The 21,195-nt window shown below is 42.3% G+C and overlaps 1 protein-coding gene across 2 annotated transcripts in view; it reads left to right on the top strand.

Moving 5' to 3' along the window:
• Positions 1-18,286, top strand: part of raver2 (ribonucleoprotein, PTB-binding 2) — a 144,079-nt gene extending 125,793 nt beyond the window's left edge. Inside the window, exon 16 of one of the 2 annotated variants that reach the window (XM_068037310.1) lies at positions 17,594-18,286. In XM_068037310.1, the coding sequence (XP_067893411.1) occupies positions 17,594-17,764 (171 nt within the window). In that variant the 3' untranslated portion in view covers positions 17,765-18,286. Of the gene's footprint in view, positions 1-6,004; positions 12,621-17,593 lie in introns of those variants that run through there. The other variant, XM_068037311.1, reaches the window with a different exon arrangement.
• The last annotated feature ends 2,909 nt before the right edge of the window (positions 18,287-21,195 follow it).

Raw genomic sequence — 21,195 nt, 5'->3', positions numbered from 1 at the left:
ACCTCCTCTGTTACTTGATCAAATATTTCCGTTAGATTCGTCAAGCATGATCTGCCTTTTACAAATCCACACTGGCTATCCTTAATTAACATAGAAGCATAGAAAATAGGAGCAGGAGTAGGCCATTCGGCCCTTCAAGCCTGCTTCACCATTCATTATGATCATGGCTGATCATCCAGCCTGTTCCTGCTTTTGCCCCATACCCTTTGATCCCTTTAGACCCAAGAGCTATACCTAACTCCTTGAAAACATACAATGTTTTGGCCTCAACTGCTTTCTGTGGTAGCGAATTCCACAGGCTCACCACTCTCTGGGTGAAGAAATTTCTCCTCATCTCAGTCCTGAAAGGTTTACCCCGTATCCTTAGACTACGAGCCCTGGTTCTGGACTCCTCCACCATCAGGAACATCCTTCCTGCATCTACCCTGTCCAGTCCTGTTAGAATTTTATAGGTTTCTATGAGATCCCCCCTCACTCTTCTGAACTCCAGCGAATATAATCCTAACCGGCTCAATCTCTCCTCATATGTCAGTCCCGCCATCCCAGGAATCAATCTGGTAAACCTTCGCTGCACTCCCTCTATAGCAAGAACATCCTTCCTCAGGTAAGGAGACCAAAACTGCGCACCATATTCCAGGTGTGGCCTCACCAAGGCCCTGTATAATTGCAGCAAGACATCCCTGCTCCTGTACTCGAATCCTGTCGCTATGAAGGCCAACATACCATTTGCCTTTTTTACCGCCTGTTGCACCTGCATGCTTACCTTCAGCGACTGGTATACGAGAACACCCAGGTCTCGCTGCATATTCCCCTCTCTCAATTTATACCGGTTCAGATAATCTGCCTTCCTGTTTTTACTACCAAAGTGGATAATCTCTCATTTATCCACATTATACTGCATCTGCCATGCATTAGCCCACTCACTGAACTTGTCCAAATCACCCTGAAGCCTCGCTGCATCCTGCTCACGACTCACTCTCCCACCCAGTTTTGTGTCATCTGCAAATTTGGAGATATTACATTTAGTTCCCTCATCTCAATCATTAATGTATATTGTGAATAGCTGGGGTCCTAACACTGATCCCTGCAGTACCCCACTAGTCACTGCCTGCCATTCGGAAAAAGACCCATTTATCCCTACTCTTTGTTTCCTGTCAGCCAACCAGTTTTCTATCCGTCGCAATACACTACCCCCAATCCCATGCGCTTTAATTTTACATGCTAATCTCTTATGTCTGTTGTGTTTGTTATGTCTAATCTCCAGTGTCTGTTGATTTCTTTCCTTAATATTGTTTCTGAAACCTCACCCACCACTGATGTTAAACGAACTGGCCTGTAGTTGTGAGAACTATCCTTACACCCTTTCTTGAATAAGGGTGTCACATTTGCCACTCTCCAATCCTCTGGCACCTCCCCCTATCCAGGGACGATTATGGCAAGCCCTTCTGCCATCTCCATCCCCACTTCCTTTAGCAACCTGGGATGCAAGCCAACTGGCATTTCTCAAAATGGAGACGTGTGATCCGTGCTGGGACCACTGTTGTTTGTGATATACATAAATGATTTGGAGGAAAGTATAGGTGGTCTGATTAGCAAGTTTGCAGACGACACTAAGATTGGTGGAGTAGCAGATACTGAAGGGGACTGTCAGAGAATACAGCAGAATATAGATAGACTGTAGAGTTGGGCAGAAAAATGGCAGATGGGGTTCAATCAGGGCAAATGCGAGGTGATGCATTTTGGAAGATCCAATTCAAGAGTGAACTATACAGTAAATGGAAAAGTCCTGGGGAAAATTGATGTACAGAGAGATTTGGGTGTTCAGGTCCATTGTTCCCTGAAGGTGGCAACGCAGGACAATAGAGTGGTCAAGAAGGCATACGGCATGCTTTCCTTCATCGGACGGGGTATTGAGTACAAGAGTTGGCAGGTCATGTTACGGTTGTATAGGACATTGGTTCGGCCACATTTGGAATACTGCGTGCAGTTCTGGTCGCCACATTACCAAAAGGATGTGGATGCTTTGGAGAGGGTGCAGAGGAGGTTCACCAGGATGTTGCCTGGTATGGAGGGCGCTAGCTATGAAGAGAGGTTGAGTAGATTAGGATTATTTTCATTAGAAAGACGGAGGTTGAGGGGGGACCTGATTGAGGTGTACAAAATCATGAGAGGTATAGACAGAGTGGATAGCAAGAAGCTTTTTCCCAGAGTGGGGGATTCAATTACAAGGGGACACGAGTTCAAAGTGAAAGGGGAAATGTTTAGGGGGGATATGCGTAGAAATTTCTTTACGCAGAGGGTGGTGGGTGCATGGAACGCTTTGCCAGCGGAGGTGGTAGGCGCGGGCATGATAGCGTCTTTTAAGATGTATCTAGACAGATACATGAATGGGCAGGAAGTAAAGAGATACAGACCCTTAGAAAATAGGCGACAGGTTTAGATAGAGGATTTGGATCGGCGTAGGCTTGGAGGGCCGAAGGGCCTGTTCCTGTGCTGTAATTTTCTTTGTTCTTTGGACCAGGTGACCTATTCACTCCTAAGCATAACAACTTTTTTAGTACCTCTACTCTTTCAGCTTCTACCAGTATTCTGTCAGATTCCACTTCCTTCGTGAACACTGATACAAAGTACTCATCAATTATATTAGTCTTGCCCTGCTCCTCTAAGCATGTGTTAACCTCTTTGCCCCTAACAGGCCCTACTGCACTTCGTGCTGCCTGCTTACTATTTACATGCTGGTAGAGGATTTTTGGGTTCTCTTTTATAGGTTGACTGCCATTCTATTCTCATATTCTCTCTTTACCAGTCTTTTTTTCCTCTTCACCTCCCCTCTCAACTCATTGTATGTGACCTGGTTTTCACTTGAAAAATTCACCTGGCATGCATCATACACCCCCTTTCTTTTTTTTTGTGTTTCATCGTAATCTCTATCTCCCTCATCATCCAGGGAGCCCTGTTTTTGATTCCCTTGTTGGAATGTACCTAGCCTGTACCTGAAGCATCTCTTCCTTAAAGATAGACATTGTTCCATTTTATCCTGGCTAGATCCCTTCTCATTGCATTGGAATTAGCCCTCTTCCAATCTGGACATTCCATCTGCATTGGAATTAGCTCTCTTCCAATCTAAACGTTCTACCTTATTTTATTCCTTGCTTTTCTGCATTACTAGTCTAAACCGATACGATGTTTACTCTTACCCAAGTGCTCCCCGACAGACACTTGGCCCACCTCATTTCCCAGCACCAGATCCAGCAATGTCTCCTTTCTAGTTGGGCTTCAGGAAGTTCTCCTGAACACATTTCAGAAATTCCTCCGTCCTCCTTCCCTTTACTCTCGAATTATCACAATCAATATTTGGGTAATTAAAGTCCCCCAATGTCAGCACTCTATAGTTCTTGTATATCTCTGTGATTTCCCTGCAGATTTGCTCCTCTGTCTCTCTTTCACTATTTGGAGGCCTATAGAATACCCTTAGTAACATGATCATATCCATTTTGCTTCTCACATCTAACCAAATAGATTCTGTCCTTGCCACCTCAAGGACAATCCTTCCTTTCCAGCGCTAGAACGTCTTGCCCAATTAATACTGCCACTCCACCTCCCTGTTTTCCTTCTCTATCTTTTCTGAACACTTTATATCCTTGTATATTAAGTGCCCAGTCCTCACCATTTTTAAGCAACATTTTCGTTATTGCTACTACATATTCCTATATTGCTATTTGTGCTTGTAGCTCACCAACCTTATTCGCCACTCTTTGTATTTACATACATGCATTGTAATCCTGTCTTTGTATTCCTTGTAGTCCTTCTCCATCCACTCCGATCTAATACGGAATTACTCCCTTCTCAAATACTATCCAACGCTCTCACATTTTGCACCTTATTCCTTTTTTTTACTTCTATATGCTGGTGCTCATCCCCTTATCAATTTAGTTTAAACCTTCCCAACCATAATAGTGAATCTCCCTATGAGGATATTGGTCCCAGTCCTGTTGAGGTGCAGCTTGTCCCCTTTGAATAGGTGTCTTCTGCCCCAGAACTGGTCCCAATGCTGGGAGAATCTAAAGCCCTCCCTCCTGCACCATGCTTCAAACCATGCATTGATCCTCCTTATCTTCCAATTTCTACTCTCGCCAATGTGTGGCACTGGGAGTAATCCAGGGATTACTACCTTCGAGGTCCTACTCTTTAACTTCCTCCCTAGCTTCTAAAAATATGACCTTAGGACCTCAATGCCTGCCCTTGCTATGTCATTGGCAGCGACGTGTACCACTGCTTCTGGCTCACTCCCTTCCTCCTGCAGAATATCCTGCACCCTCTCAGTGATGTCCTATACCCTGGCACCAGGGAGGCAACACACCATGCGGGACTCGTGATAACGGTTACAGAAATGCCTCGACTATGGAATCACCTGTAACAACTGCATTTCTGCACTTTGATGCTCCCTCGTGTACAGTCCCATGCTCACTGGTGCCATGGTTTGGACTGCACTCCTTCAAGGTGTCATTATTTCCAGCAGTCTCCAAACTTGTGGAGAGTGGCACTCACTGCAAAGACTCCTGCACTTCCTGCCTGTTCCTACTCTTCTGGATGGCCTTCCACCTACTATCCTGAACTCTGACTGCCTGTGGGGTGACCACCTCCTGGAACATACAATCCAGGAAACTCTGTTGTTCCCTAATGCTCTGCAGTGATTTCAGCTGCTCCTCAAGCTAGGGAATCCTGGGATCGAGCTGAAGCAGCTGGAGACACCTCGTACACATGTGATTGCCCAAGACACATTGAAACGGAGCAGAGAAGGCTGAGATCAGATTTAAGGAATTTTCAAAAGTTATCAAGATTTTTGATGGCATTGAATATGGAAATATTTCTGGTGTGGGGTTCTGTAATGATGAGTCATCTATTTAAAATTGTCACTTAAAAGTGAGGAGATAGGAGAAATATTTTGACAATAAGTAAGAGTATGGATACTTAGCCATGGGAGTTGTTGTGGCAGAGATCATTGCATCTTATTGAAGCAGAGAAACGTGCAAGGCTATGGGAAGAGAGGTGGTCAGTGGAATTGGTTTTGGATAGCTCTTGCAAAGAGTTCTGATCTTTGGTTTTGTGGAATTGAAAGTGAGTGCAGAAATGTTCCCACCAGATCATGAAGGGACTCTCAAAATACCTGCTACTGTTCGGAGTAGAGTGTAGTTTTAGAAGATCAAACCATTTGCAACTGTCATTGTATATACACTTGTGCTGTTTATTTGTTTAATTTTTTTCAATAAATCTAGTTATTTTGAATTCTGAGCTCAGCTTGAGCATAGTTTGTTATACTTAATTTGTCGATGTGCCATCTTCTGAAATGCTTTGGAGATAAACTACTGTGGACATTAGAAATTGACGATCGAGTCCTAAGGGGCATTGGTATTTCCAGGACAAAATAGAGCTGCATTTTTTGGTGGTTCTATGGGGGAGGAATGCAGTAAGACCTTTACAACATGGAACATTGAAATATGTCACATGGGAGTCAAGTTTGAAATACACATCCTGTGACCAGGAGTGACTGGATAGCAATGAGGAATGGAAACATAGCTTTCTCTTCTTGTTCCCCTCACTCTTTTCCAGAGCTGAGACCAACAGTAGTACGACTGAGTTAGTTCAACAGAGACCAGAAATTAAACCTGAGACATCACTATTCTGCATGCTTCACTTTCTTGTTGGAGAAATGTGTTGTCATTGGAGAATAATCTGGTTTTCCATGGAAGAATTTCAGTGGTTGTCGTGGTAATGACAGTTTAATAAAATTAGAAAATGCTGGAAATACTCAGCAAGACTTGCAGCATCTACGGAGAGCGAAATTGTTAACCTGCTGAGTATTTCCAGCATTCTCTGTTCTTATTTCAGATTTCCTGCATCCACAGTATTTTGCTTTTGTATTACTGTTTAATAGAAACAATTTTCAAGATCAGTTTTTTTTTAAACAAGATCTCAGATTAAATTGTTCATTATTTTCCTTAAGTCTCCAGTGACAGGCCAGAAACGTGCATCTTCCTACCTCCTGCCTTCCCCAGAAGTGAGTCCAGATGGCGGCTATGTTGGGCAACACTCGCAAGGCCTCGGTGGCCATTATGCTGATTCCTATTACAAGAAAAAGAGGATATTTTGACTTTTTGCCGTGTTATTTTTGCTGCTGTTTCTTTTTGCCTAATGCTGGAACGTTCTTTTAAATGTGAAATTGCCCTGTGTCAGTGCATTTTCTGTTGAGAAAAATTTGATTTTTTTAAAAACATAAGTTTTAATGACGTTTCCTTAAATTTTTATGTTGAAATAGGATTTTTAATCTGACTTGCCCTCCACCACTGCCCCACCTGCCCCCAAGCCAGGTTTAAAAAGACATATTACCATGTATTTTGGTTCATGCCTGCTATAGGCAGTCTTGACCTCATTGTTTTGAAGGCAGCTGTACAATCTGGTTTCAAATTGTGTGGTTATTGCAGAGCGGGACCAGTTTTAACTTCTCTTAATCGGTCTTCATGCATTTCATTGAATGTATAAGAAGAATTGTAGATCTTTCAGCATAATCACACTTGAATGTTTCACTGTAGAATGTTTTATGATTTTTGGTAGGGGGAAGGAAGAGGCCCATGGAAAAATAGATGTGAACTTTTTTCCTTCCCTCCCAACTATTTTTCTCTGTTCAAGCATTTCACATCAGGTACACCTCTTTCAATTAGTAATTGAATTGCACTTTTTACAGATTTCAGTTTGCATTTGTGCAATGTTTGTAATGTACATGAGAATGAGCTTTAATGGATGAACCACTTGTTCTCTGACTGCACTAACTCACGTATTTGATGTAGTTGTCTTCATTATATTTACACTATGGAGTACAGCCTGCTCCCACTGACCAAAGCAAAGGTGTTAGTTTTTTTTTGTGTAATACATCATATAGCACCTAAAATGCAGAAGTACTTTCATTCTCTCAGTGAAGTGTTTTTTTTTCTTGCTGCTTTGAAGGTTACTGCTGGGTCCTTGTTTTATTGATGGGGTGATTACTCCGTGAAGTAATTTTTAATGCAGAAATGTGTATTTTTGTTTTGAATTAATATTGGTATGTGAACTAAAATTGTTTGGGTACTTTAGTAATATAGCCCCGGTAAAAAGGTTGCTACCTTTGACCAGGGAAAAGCAGGAGTACTTTTCACTACACTTGAATCATAAACTGTGGGGTTTTTTTCTTGTTTTTTGAATAGTAAAACCAAGTAAAAGTCTTCAAAGAACCATAATTTTTTTCTGTTTTTCTTCGTCCTTTTTAGCAAGAAAGTTTTCACAAATGTATTTAAGATTTAGTAGCCTAAAGTGAAAGCTGGTACTGGTTCAAGATACCTAAGGCATTAACCATCATATTATAATTTTTCAACATAAATGGGATAGCACTTGTGCCCCTGAAGGTATCATCACCTAATTTAAAGTGTAGGTTTTCCAGGGGAACAGAAACGGTTGTATCCAGAAGTGCTTGATACTACCACCTATCATTTTGCTCTGGCTAAGGATAGAGTTACGTCTGTTGGTACAAGCCAGAAATGTGATTTTTTTTTTTTAACCTTGCCTTAAATTGCTCTTTGTCCTGTCAGAGAAGGTGTTTGGACAGAGAGTTGTGAAGTTAAGTGGATTTAAAACTTTAATCTAGTTATAGGTAGATTCAGTGGAGGCAGTTCTGTAATAGAAATATCCATGAGTCTTCCTCCTGCAAAGGCAAAGCTTTTTGCTTAGGGAATGAGGGAGGAACACTCAAGGAGAGAATAGCAGTAGATTCCGTGTTTGCTTCCCTTGTAAAAGGGCTGACTATAATCTGTGAAGCTGTCTTAAGGTACAGTTAATAAAATTACAACCAGGTGAGCAAGGTGTCTAGGGGTCTTTTACTGTCTTCACCTGGTCTATTGTAACAGGGTTTTACATTTAAACACAGTGTTTTGAGCTCCCCCTTGGTGAATCTTTGTTCACCACTTTCCAATTATAAGGCAAAGAAATGAGCACACCAGGTTTTCTTAGGTTTAAAGAAGAAAAGTGAAATTTATTAAACTTAAACTCTAATTAGGTTAACGCCTACGGATATACGATGCACACACGATACACATACAAATAGGGACAGAAAAGAGCAGAAGAAAAAATAAAATGGAGAAGTTTGAGGAAATCTCTGAAGAGGGTTTTTTTTTTTACTGTGCTACGAGCTCGCTGTAGGGTCCTTGATTGCAGGTAGTCTTGCTTTTCGTTGGGGCCCAGTATCCTTCTTAAACCTTGTTCACTGTAGGAGACTTTTCTCTCTTGGTGTTCATATGTCTTCATTGATTTCCGAAGCTGGTGAGAGCAAAATGAGAGCAGACAGGAGAGAGATGTTCTCAGTCCAGGAACAAACAGCTTTGAGTTCAAATTTCTGTGGCCAGTTCAAATTCAAAAAACCAACGGCCAGTTAGTCATGCGACTAAACTGGTCTGACCACTTCTGTGTATTAGGGAAGCAAGGACTGGGTCCCTTGTTCCAGCACTCTCTGCTAGCATGCAAAAAAGGTCTTTCTGGCGAGGGGCCTGGCAGTTCCTTGTGATGGGCCCTCTTTTCTTCCCGGCACCAATTTTAAGTTTTAATGTACATGAAGCAAAATATGTGTCTCATTCTTGGCAGGTGGGAGGCTTGCCTGACAAAGACATAAGCAGATGAATTAGACATGGTCCCTGCATGAGTTTTTACTGCAACTTTAGTGTTCCTGTAAAGCAGTTTCTGCCATGTAGCGATGTGCCAGTGACTAACTCTGGAATAGAACCCCAACCTACAAGTGAGGTGAATCGTGAAAGATTACCCTGGAGAAACAGTCTTGCATCACTAGGATTATGGCACTGCATAGAGTATATCTTCCAATACAATGATCATTTAGGTTTAAAGGTGTTCCTTAGACTGTGACACTTTGCACACTTGTGGAGAGCTTATATCAGTGTACAGACTGAATGAGTGTTTTTGCCTGTGCTCCTAAAACACTTAAAATGTAATGATTGGGTGTGAGGTTCTGTGTCTGCAGATAAACATGGATGGACAGAGTGCTGTCCTAGCTGAAAGAATTAGTCAGAGTCATAGAATTATTTACGACACTGAAGGAGACCATTCAGTGCATTGATTCCATGCTGGCTCTCCACGGAGCTATTCAGTCAGTCCCACTCCCCGGCTCGATCCCCATAGCCCTTCAAGTGGCCATCCAGTTTCCTTTTTGAAGTCATCGATTGTCTCTGCTTCCACCACCCTTGTTCCAGGTCATTACCACCTGATGCATTAAAAAAAAGTTGTTCTTCATATTCCCCCTGCATCTCTTGCCAGAATCTTCAATCTGTGTCCTGTAATCCTTGTACCATTTGTTAATGGGAACAGTTTTTTCCTGTCTAACATGTCTAAGCCTGTCATAATCTTGTACATTTTAAATCTTCCTTCAATCTCCTTTGTTCTAAGGAGAACAACTCCAGCTTTTCTAACCTAACCTTGTAACTAAAATCCCCCATCCCTGAAACCATTCTGATAAATCTCCTCTGCACCCTCTCGAGGATCCTCACATCCTTTCTAAATGTGGTGACCAGAACTGGACACAATACTCCAGTTGGGGCCTAACCAGAGCTTTATAAAGGTTCAGCATAACTTCCCTGCTTTTGTACTCTGCCTCTATTTATGAAGCCCAAGATCCCATATGCTTTATTCAACACTCTCTCAATATGTCTTGCCACCTTGCAAAATTGATGCACAAGCACCCCCAGGTCCCTCTGTTCCTGCACACACTTTAGAACTGTGCCATTAAGTATATATTGCCTCTCCCTATTTCTTCTGCTAAAATGCATCACCTCACACTTGTCAGTATTAAATTCCATCTGCCACCTCTCTGCTCATTTGGCTAGCCTATCTATGTCCTGTTGCAGGCAGTTCATATCATCCTCACTATTTGCTTCACCTCCCAAGTTTGCTTTCATCAGCAAATTTTGAGCTTCTATACTCTGTTCTAAGATCCAGGTTATTTATATATAGCAAAAGAATCAGTGGTTCACAGCACTGACCCTTGGGGAATGCCACGGTCTACCATCCTCTAGTCTGAAAAACAACCATTCACTAAAACTCACTGTTTTCTGTCCTTAAGCAAATTTTTTTTATCCAATTGGACACTGACCCTCCTATTCCATGAGTCTCAATTTTGTTAATCAGCCTTCTATGTGGTACATTAACAACGCTTTCTCAAAATCCATATAATCAACTTGCTCTGTTACTTCATCAAAAAATTCAATTAGATTAGGCAAGCATGATCTGTCTTTTACGAATCCATGCTGGCTATCCTTAATTAACTCGAATCTCTCCAAATGTGTGTTTTTTTTTCCCCCCCTGATTATAGTTTCTAAAACCTTATTTGCCACTGATAAACTAACTGGCCTGTAGTTACTAGGACTGTCCTTGTACCCTTTCTTGGACAAGGGTGTCTCATTTGCCACACTCCAATCCTCTGGCTCCTCTCCCATATCCAGGGAAGATGGGAAGATTATGGCAAGTCCTTCCACTATCTCCATCCCCACTTCTTTTAGCAACTTGGGTTGCAAGACAACTGCACCAGGTGACTTATCTACCCAAGCATAGCCAGCCTTTTTAGTACCTCACCCCTCTCAATTTTTACTCTCTCTCGCCTTTATCTACTCCACTTCTACCGATATTTTCAGATTCCACTTTCTTAGTGAACACATACAAAGTACTCATTATGTATATTAGCCTTGCCCTGCACCTCTAAGCATATGTTACCCTCTTTGTACCTAATAGGCCCCACTCCACCTCTTATTATCCACTTCCTGCCAGTAGATGAATTTTGGGTTCACCTCTCATATTCTCGCTTTGCTGGTCTAATTTTTCTCTTCACCTTCCCTCTAAACTTATCGTATATGGCCTGGCTGTCACTTGAAGAATTCACCTGACATGCATCATCCACCCTCTTTTTCTGTTTCAAGATTTCTATCTCCCTCGTCATCCAGGGAGCCATGTTATTGGTTCCCTTACCTTTTGCCCTCGTTGGAATGTACCTAGTCTGTACCTGAATCATCTCTTCCTTAAAGATAACTCATTGTTCCAATACAGCTCTTCCTGTCGGTCTTTGTTTCCATTCTACCCTGGCTAGATCCCGTCTCGTCGCATTGAATTAGCTCGCTTCCAATCTAGGTGCTGTACCTTTATTTTTGTTCCTTTTCTGCATTACTAATCTAAACCTTATGATGCGATGTTCACTCTTACCCAAGTACTCCCCGACAGACACTTGGCCCACCTCATTTCCCAGCACCAGATCCAGCAATGCCTCCTTTCTAGTTGGGCTGAGAACATACTGATCAAGGAAGTTCTCCTGAACACATTTCAGAAATTCCTTCCCTTTACTCTAGAGTTATCCCAATTGATATTTGGGTAATTAAAGTCCCCCAATATCACCGCTCTATAGTTCTTGCACATCTCTGTGATTTCCCTGCAGATTTGCCCCTCTATTTCAACTCATTAATTGGAGGCCTATAGAATACCCCTAGTAATGTGATCATACCCATTTTGCTTCTCGACTCTAGCCAAATGGATTCTGTCCTTGCCCCTTCAAGGACATCCTCCCTTTCCAACATGTCATTGCCTTCCCTAATCAATATTTATAGTCTAAGGAAATTTATGATGTTTAGTTATATCCCCTTTTTACAATTTTTGAAGGTTTTTTTGTATGACTGCTCGACCAATAGCATCCTCCAGTCCTCCTCAGTTGGTATGCTCTTTAGCTGCAGCTCATTCAAATAGCCTGTGATAATGGACCATTCACAACCAAGCCCAGGCCATTAACAACTCCCTTTGATTACAAGCATTCCATTCAATAGATTTTTAATAACATTTTCAGATGATGATTGGAACAGAGACTACTGTCAATAGACAAAGGGACATGTGTTGAAGGATAATCTGCATCTTTTGGTGACCAGATTGTAACAATTAGTATATTAGACTGGAATAATACTGAGGACATTCAAAATTAATTATCAATACATGCCAATTCTTAAATAAATGTATAAATTACGACTTTCTTCATGTTTAATTAATTAACTTCACTCTTGTTTTTGCTTTCTTTATAATATGCTCCATTCTCTTGCAGTTGGTGTCAGAATGCTTCAGGCTAAACTTGGAGGTTGATTCTGGTGCTTTTTGCTTACTCATTCCTAGGTTCCCTTATAGTCTTGAGGGTGGACAGGTGCTGTGTTCCTAAACCTCTGCTAACACTTCTGTTTCCCTCTCGTCCTGATAACTTCTCAAATGCATAGATTTATTTCAACTACTCTCCCAGTTTTTCCTCCAGTCATGATTCATGCTGAACAATGGTTCCATGAGAAGCGGCAGATACCTGGCATTTCACTCTAACGCCATCAGCATAATATGAAAGCAAAATACTGCAGATGCTGGAAATGTGCAACAAAATCTGAAAGTGCTGGAAAAACTCAGCAGGTCTGGCAGCATTTGTGGAGAGAGAAGCAAAATTTACATTTCAGGTCTGTAACTTTTCCTCAGAACTAGCAACGGTTAGAAAATAATTAGGTTTTAAGCAAGTGAAGGGGAGGGGGGTGGGTAAGAGAACAAAGGGGAAGATGTTTGATAGGGCAGTGATTAAATAGCAAAGCTGTCCTGGGACAAAGGCAAATTGTGTGTTAATGCTTGTGGTGAAAGACAAAGCATTAGTCCAGAGAGACTGTTCATAGCAGAATAATGAGCAGCTACATGACTACAAAAAAAGCAGGCACATGGTTAAAAAATATTTTAAAACAGGCCAGTCATGCTCTGAAGTTATTGAACTCAATGTTCAGTCCGCAAGCCTGTAGTGTGCTGCTCCTCGAGCTTGCGTTGATGTTCACTGGAGCAGGCCAAAGACAGAAATCTTGACATGAGAGCACAGGGGGAATGTTGAAATGGCAAGCAACCAGAAGCTCGGGGTCATGTTTTCGGACTGAGTGGAGGTGTTCCGCAAAGGGGTCACCCAATCTGTGTTTGGTCTCCCCAATGTAGAGGAGACTGCATTGTGAGCAACGAATACAGTATACTAAATTGAAAGAAGTACAAGTAAATTGCTGCTTCACCTGAAAGGAGTGTTTGGGGCCTTGGACAGTGAGGAGAGAGGAGGCAAAAGGGCAGGTATTACACCTCCTGCCGTTACATGGGAAGGGGACAATGTGTCAGAGGTAATGGAGGAGTGGACCAGGGTGTCATGGAGGGAATGATCCCTTCAAAATGCTGAGGGGAGGGGAAGATGTATTTGGTGGTGGCATCACGCTGTAGGTGGCGGAAATGGCAGAGGATGATCCTCTGGATGTGGAGGCTGGTGGGGCGGAAAGTGAAGACAAAGGGAACCCTATTGCGATTCTGGGAGGGAGAGGAAGGCGTGAGGGCAGAAATGCAGTAAATGGGTCAAACACAGTTGAGGGCCCTGTCAACCACAGTGGGGGGGGAATCCTCGGTTGAGGAAAAAGGAAGACATATCAGAGGCACTGTTGTGGAAGGTTGCATCATCAGTGCAGATGCGTCAGAGACACAGAAACTGGGAGAATGGAATGGAGTCCTTACAGGAGGCAGGGTGTGAAGAAGTGTAGTAGAGGTAGCTGTGGGAGTCGGGCTTATAATGAATATTAGTAGACAGTCCATCTCCAGAGATGGAGACAGAGAAGTCGGGGCAGGAAATGGAGCATCGGAGATGGACCATGTAAAGGTGAAAGAAGGGTGGAAACTGGAAGCAAAGTTGATAAAGTTTTCCATTTTGGGGTGGGAGCAGGAAATGGCACTGATACAGCCATCAATGTACTGGAAAAAGTTGGGGGAGGGGATCTGCAACCTTGGAATTATTACACCTGAAACCAATCATATCCTTACATGACAGTAACATACATGCACATTTTCAGCAGGGATCACTGGATAGCTGTTGAGAGCAAGGAACCTTTTGCAGATTTTTGTTTTTCCCCTTGCCTATATAAGTATGTTGAGCCAATTGTGTCTTTACTACTGACCTGTCTAAGATCAACTAATTTAGTGTAAACCAGAGGTTCAACCTGGGACTTTCCTGGTTTGTATGGTGCAGTTACTCATTAAGCTAGTGGGGAAGGTGTTGATTGTTCCCAATTTTGCAAAGGAGGTGTGGAATTCTGAACAGTTTCTTAAAAATTGAGGATTGATCACAAGGGTCCTGCATAAAAATAATGGGAAGGGAAAGTTGAGACCCCACAATGTAAATCTCAAAAGAAACCATATCATTTTTGCTTACCCTGGAAATGATGAGGGGCATGATGTCAGAGAGAGAGTAATTGCTAATAATCAAATACAGATACTTTCCATCTACTTCGGGATTAGCAAATAGTTGCCCTTTGTTGTGTCTCCTTGTCCTCATGTATATAAATACCTAGCCCGCACTAATGTACCTCCCTGATCCTATTTTGAATAGAGTTCTGCTCAAATATGCCATTAATATTTGTTTTGTTTTCCAAAGATAATTATCGTCCTTTGTCTTTATGGTCTTCATGCTAGTAGTGTGCAATGTTTTCTCCAGTTCTCAGTATGAAAAAGAACCAGCTGCCAGATGGTGGTGCATAAGAAAAGCCTCAGTATGGCCTTTTTTTTTTTTGCTTTTCTCTCTTTTGAGAGATACTTAGTATTCCTTGGTGCTTTTCCATTAGGATAGTCAACGCTCTAGGATTGTCCTAGAGTCTCCTGGAATTAGGCCAATCTCTAGGACACTGGTGCAACCAACCCACCCCGGAGCAAAGTCAAGCGGGGACAGTAAGAGGTTGGAACCAGAGTTGCCATTGCAAGGTAGGTTTTGAAGCAGATTTTGCATATGGGGAGAGTAATAGCAAGGTTGAAGGTAATAGAAAAAGAATTCCAGAGTGCAAGGTTGGTTGAATTGAAAGAACAGAGGTCAAACTGGAGATGTATGGTGATACAAGGCCATAGAGAGATTAGTTACTGAGCACAAAGATATTGACATGAACCTACAAGGTGATGAAGCCAATAGAGATTAACAAAGTCAAGATTCAAAATTGAGAACATCAAGATCAGAATTGCAGATGAGTTGGAGTTGACGTTGGAAGAAACTCAGCTGGAGTTGCAGAAGACTAGCTTGGAAGTGGCGAAGGTATAGAATGAGTGAGTTTTTAGGCATTGGTGGGGAGATGGGGATGGTGACAATTGATAAAGGATACAGTTAATCTTGGTGATAACGTTATCCAGCATCCTGTTGGAGTGAGCAACAAAGGGGTTGGGATGGTGGTATGTATTTGTGGGAAGCAAGCAGGATGACCTTGATTTTTACCAGTATTGAGTTGGAAAAAGTTCTGGTACATCCGCAACTTGAATATGTCCAATTAATGCAGAGCAACAATAGGAAGTTGTGACCAAACTGTACAGTACTCTGGTCAAATCATCTTTGAATACCATGTGAATTTCTGCTTACTTAAAAGCAAGGGGAAGGCATTTGAGCAGTCAAAAAAGAAGTCACAACCTGATCACACTCATGTTAGGATTTTGAGATGTGAGGAAAGACTGGACAGACTTGGACTTCAGTCTTGAAATGAGATATCTGAGAGATGAACTTAGAGGTACACAAGACAGTAAACAATAATTGAAAAGGTAAATTTGGACATTTATTTTGTTAAATTGCAAGAGAACAAGGATGTACAACTTAAAACCAGCAGAAGGCAAATTTAGGACTGATATCAACAAGTTCTGCTCAGTTATCAAAATTTGCAATGGCCTCTTGTATAGTGTAATGAAAGTGCAAACCCTAAAATTATTTAACAAACAATTGGATATTGCAGTGGTCTTTAGGGTTATTGTAGATAGACAAACTAAAATGGAACAAATGGACTTCACCAGTAACTATCTTTTTTTAATGTCCAGCTGGGCAGTCAGACAGCACAATAATAGAGGTAAAATTGTGTGTTGTCAGCAAACAGTTAGAAGTTAACTGATCAGGTATGGTAGCAGTGGTTGTTACTGAACTGGTAATCCAAATGCCTGGACTAATGATCCAGGGACATGAGTTCAAATCCCACCATGATGCTTGAGGAATTTAAATTCAGTTAATTAAATACAAATCTGGAACAAAAAGTTAGTATCAGTAATGAAAGCTACTGGATTCTTGTAGAAACCCAATTTGTTCACTAATGTCCTTGGCGAAGGAAATCTGCTGTTTTAGCACAGTCTGGCCTATATGTGACACCAGACTTGCAGTAATCTGGTTAACTCTTAACTGCTGTCTGAAGTGGCTTTGCAAGCCACTCACTTGTATCAAGCAGAAATAAAAAGATTAGAATAAAACTGGATAGACCACCTGGCATCGACCTAGGAACTGGACCTGACAAAATTGCACCCAACCCAATTGATCCTGCAAAGTCCTTCTTGCTGACAGCTGGGGACTTGTGCCAAAATTGGGAGAGCTGTCCTACACACTAGTCAAGCAACAGCCTGACATAATCTTAATACAAATTGTCCCAGCCTTCTCCATCACCATCCCAGGGTAGTTCCTGTCCCACTGCTAGGACAGACCCAGCAGAGATGGTGGCACTCTGAGGCAGTGGCCCAGGGAGTCCTCAGCATTGACTCTGAATCCCATGTCATCTTGTGGCAGCTGGTCAAACTTGGGCAAGGAAAGCTCCAGCCGATTGCCACCTGGTGCCCTTTCTCAGCTGATCATCCTGTGGAGTAGTACTGATTCGACACCACTTGGAAGAAGCACCATGAGTATCAAGGGCACAATGCACCCTGGTTGGCAAAATTCAGCGTCCATTACCAAGAGTGGTGTGGTAGCTGGACAAGTCCTGAAGCATATAGCAGCCAGACTGCGTGATGGCAGGTAGTAAGAATCAAGGCGAGAGAAAAACTAGTTGACCTCATCCTCACCAGTCTAGCTGTTGCAGATGCATCTATGTGACAGTATTGGTAGAAGTGAGCACTGCACAGTCCTTGTGGAGATGAAGTCCTATCCTTACTGAGAACACCCTCCATTGTGCTGTGTGGCACTAGCACTGTGTTAAATGGGATAAGCTCATCAGATCTAGCAGCGCAAAACTGGGCATCCATGAGGCATGACAGCTGCCAGCAGCAGCATTGTATTCCGTTACAATCTGTAACCTCAATGCAGAGCATATCCCTCGCTCTACCATTACCATCAAGCCGGGGGCCAATCCTTGTTCAATAAATGTAGGAGAGCATGCCAAGAGCAACACCAGATGTACCTAAAAATTAGTTGCCAAACTGGTGAAGCTGCAGCACAGAACTACATGTGTGCTAAACAACAGAAGTAACCTGCTACAGCTATAACAGCTAAACCATCTCACAACCAACAGATCCGATCAATGCTCTGCAGTCCTGCCACATCCAGTTGTAATGATGGACAATTAAATAACTAACCAGAGTAGGCAGATCCATGGACATCCACATCTTCAATGATGGAAGAGCCCAGCACATTAGTGCAAAAGACCAGGCTAAAGCGTTTTCAACCATCTTTAACCAGAAAAATTGAGTGAATGATCCATCTCTATCTCTTCCTCAGGTCCTCACCATCACAGATGTCTTTAGGCAATTCAGTTCACTCTGTGATATCAAGGAACAGCTGAATGCACGACACAGCAGAGGCTATGGGCCCCGACAACATCTCAGCTGTAATGCTGAAGACTTGTGCTTCAGAACTAGCTGCAGCTCTAACCAAGCTGTTTCAGTATAGCTACAACACTAGCATCTATCCAACAAAGTGGAAAATTGCCCAGCTATGTCCTGTACATAAGCAGCAGGACAAATCTATTTTTACCAATTACCCCACAATCGGCCTACTCTCAGTAAAATGATGGAAGGTGTCCAATTGAAGAGAAAGCAAATCTAGCTTAAGCCATGTATGAATATTGAGGTCATAGCAACAGTGCATTTCATTGGCATGGCATGGATTAAATTCTCATCTCTGTCTCTCTCTTCCATAAAAGAGGTGAATAGTCATCCAGTGACTACTCCTGTTCTGCGTTTTCTGGAACTTGAAGTTCCTTGTATTCCTAGAGCTTACACATTAGACACTTGGCTTAATGCAATCACTTATTGCACCAGGTGATACAAACAGGAGTGAAGAGTTTAAAAAAAAAAAAAAATTTCCTTGCAAATGGTTTGAAATGTACTATATAATTTGAGTAAACTGATGTAGAAGATATGCAACAGTTATACTTCTCAGTAGCGATTCTGTTTCTGCTTTTGAATTTTTTTTTAAAAATCCAACAGATCTTGCATAGGGATATATTGGCGACTATGTATTTGCTTCATTTTGTACACTAATATATTGAAATTGTGTCAAATTATCTATCCAATTAAAATTTTTCTTTTCTTGATGCAGTTTGGTTTGATGCCTGTTTTTCCTAAAGATGTCAGGATCCCTGTGATTGAACTCCACCTAATGTTGATTTTATTTAGAGTTGCAGCACTGAAACAGGCCCTTCAGCCCACCGAGTCTGTGCCGACCAAGAACCACCTATTTATACTAATCCTACACTAATCCCATATTCCCTGCCACCTACCTACACTGGGGGCAATTTACCTATCACCTGCAAGTCTTTAGCGGTGGGAGGAAACCAGAGCACCCGGCGAAAACCCACACGGTCACAGGGAGAACTTGCAAACTCCGCACAGGCAGTACCCAGAATTGAACCCGAGTCCCTAGAGCTATGAGGCTGTGGTGCTAACCACTGCTGCCCACGCTATTACAATTAAGCAACTGCTAAGCCTTTGTGCTTAACTTGCTTAAACTGATTGTTTCAATAGAGAAACAGATTGTATGATTTTAATGTAGTGGAAGAAAACTTAGCTTACATGCTTGTCAGAGGTAGCATTACTACCTCATTAAATGAACATAACCAGTTGTGCTGTGCCTGACAGGGCTAGTGCTCCATTTCCAGGGGAATTGTTGGGGTGCTGCACTTGTATGGTGCAACAGGTGAGTCAGAAGTCCAAAGTTATCCACCACCACTGGTGGTATTGGTCAGTCCAGACATGCTTAACTTTCACCCTAAGCTACCTCATTTTTACACAACTGCTTTGTATAGATGGTTGGTACAGTCAAGGCTGACATTGAAGGCTCCAGAGTGGAACTGTCCCAGTGAATCCATGCCTTAAACTGAACCAAAACAGAAAGTGCTGGAAAAACTCAGCAGATCAGGCAGCATCTGCGGAGAGAGAAGCAGAGTTAATGCTTCAGTCTGTGACCTTTCATCAGAACTGACCCTGAACAGCCTGACCTGCTGAGTATCTCCAGCACTTAGTTTTTATTTCAGATTTCCAACATCTGCAGTATTTAGCTTTTACCTTAAACTGAACCATTGTCCCCACAGGGCAAAAGTTGCCTATGTCCATTTGCAGTGTCTAAATAAACCATCGCAACACCCCCACCACCCACCCCGATAGTTAGTGTCTTTTCCATGAACATAAAACAACTTTAGGATCAGCTGTTTCAGATCAGAACCTTCCTATTAACTAACTCCATAACTTAATGTTTTGAACAAATGAGTGCCCCTTTAAGCACTCTTAAATATATGCAAAAACCACTACCATTATACTTCAGAATACCAATTAGCCTAACACTTCAGTACTCCTGTTGTGACAATTCCAGTGGCTGGATATCAGTTTTATTCGTGTGCTAATTGTGCTAGTGTAAATATTACTGCTTCACTTGTCTTTCTCTTGTTCAAAAATGTTCTAAGGGTTGATTTTGGGAAACAATGGGAGGAATCTTACTAGGCCAGTGAAGGTGGCTTTGGAAGTAGATGGGTTTGAGATGGAGGGGGAAGATGGGGAACATTTGAAAGTTACAGGTTTGGTCAGCTCTGATGTGCTCAAAAGGAAATGGAGGCAGAGTCTTTGAATATTCTTAAGGCAGAGGTAGATATATTCTTGATAAGCAAGGAGGTGAAAGGCTATCGGCCATAGGCGGAATGTGGAGTTGAGGTTGCAATCAGATCCGTCATGATTTTTTTGAGGAGGTAACAGAGAGGGCTGATGAGGGCAATGCTGTTGATGTGATGTACGTGGACTTTCAAAAGGTGTTTGATACAGTGCCACACAATAGACCTGTGAGCAAACTTGTAGCTCGTGGAATAAAAGAGATGGTAGCAACATGGATACAAAAATGGCTGAGTGACAGGAAACAAAGAGTAGTGGTGAATAGAGGTTTTTCGGGCTTGAGGAAGGTTGTAGTGGAGTTCCCCAGGGACATTGTTGGGACCCTTGCTTTTCCTGATATATATTATTGACCTAGACCTTGGTGTACAAGGCACAATTTCAAAGTTTGCAGATTATACTAAACTTGGAAGCATTGTGAACTGTGAGGAGAATAGTGTAGAACTTCAAAAGGGCATAGACAAGTTGGTGGAATGGGCAGACAGGTGGCAGATGAAGTTCAATGCAGAAAAATGTGAAGTGATACATTTTGGTAGGAAGAAGATGGAGAGACAGTATAGAATAAAGGGTACAATTCTAAAGGGGGTGCAGCAGCAGAGAGACCTAGGTGTACATGTGCATAAGTCGTTGAAGGAGGCAGGACAGGTTGAGAGCGCAGTTAATAAAGCATACAGTATCCTGGGCTTTATTAATAAGGACAGAGAGTACAAGTGCAAAGAAGTTATGTTGAACTTATTTAAGACACTAGTTCAGCCTCGGCTGGCGTATTGCATCCAGTTTTGGGTGCCGCACTTTAGGAAAGACGTGAGGGCATTGGAGAGAGTACAGAAAAGATTCACGAGAATGGTTCCAGGGATGAGGAATTTAGTTATGAAGATAGATTGGAGAAGTTAGGACTGTTTTCCTTGGAGAAGAGAAAGCTGAGAGGTGATTTGATAGAGGTATTCAAAATCATGAGGGGTCTGGACAGAGTAGATAGAGAGGAACTGTTCCCCCTCGTGAAAGGATCGAGAATGAGAGGGCACTGATTTTTTTTAAAATATTCATTCAAGAGATGTGAGCGTTGCTGGCTAGGCCAGCATTTATTGCCCATCCCTAATTGCCCTAGAGAAGGTGGTGGTAAGCTGCCTTCTTGAACTGCTGCAGTCCATGTGCGGTAGGTACACCCACAGTGCTGTTAGGGAGTTCCAGGATTTTGACCGAGCGACAGTGAAGGAACTTCGA

The sequence above is a fragment of the Heterodontus francisci genome, chromosome 8 (assembly GCF_036365525.1).
Source record: "Heterodontus francisci isolate sHetFra1 chromosome 8, sHetFra1.hap1, whole genome shotgun sequence".
Classification (NCBI taxonomy): Eukaryota; Metazoa; Chordata; class Chondrichthyes; order Heterodontiformes; family Heterodontidae; genus Heterodontus; species Heterodontus francisci.
Note: the sequence above shows the minus strand (reverse complement) of the source record. Positions and strands in the feature narration are given on the sequence as shown.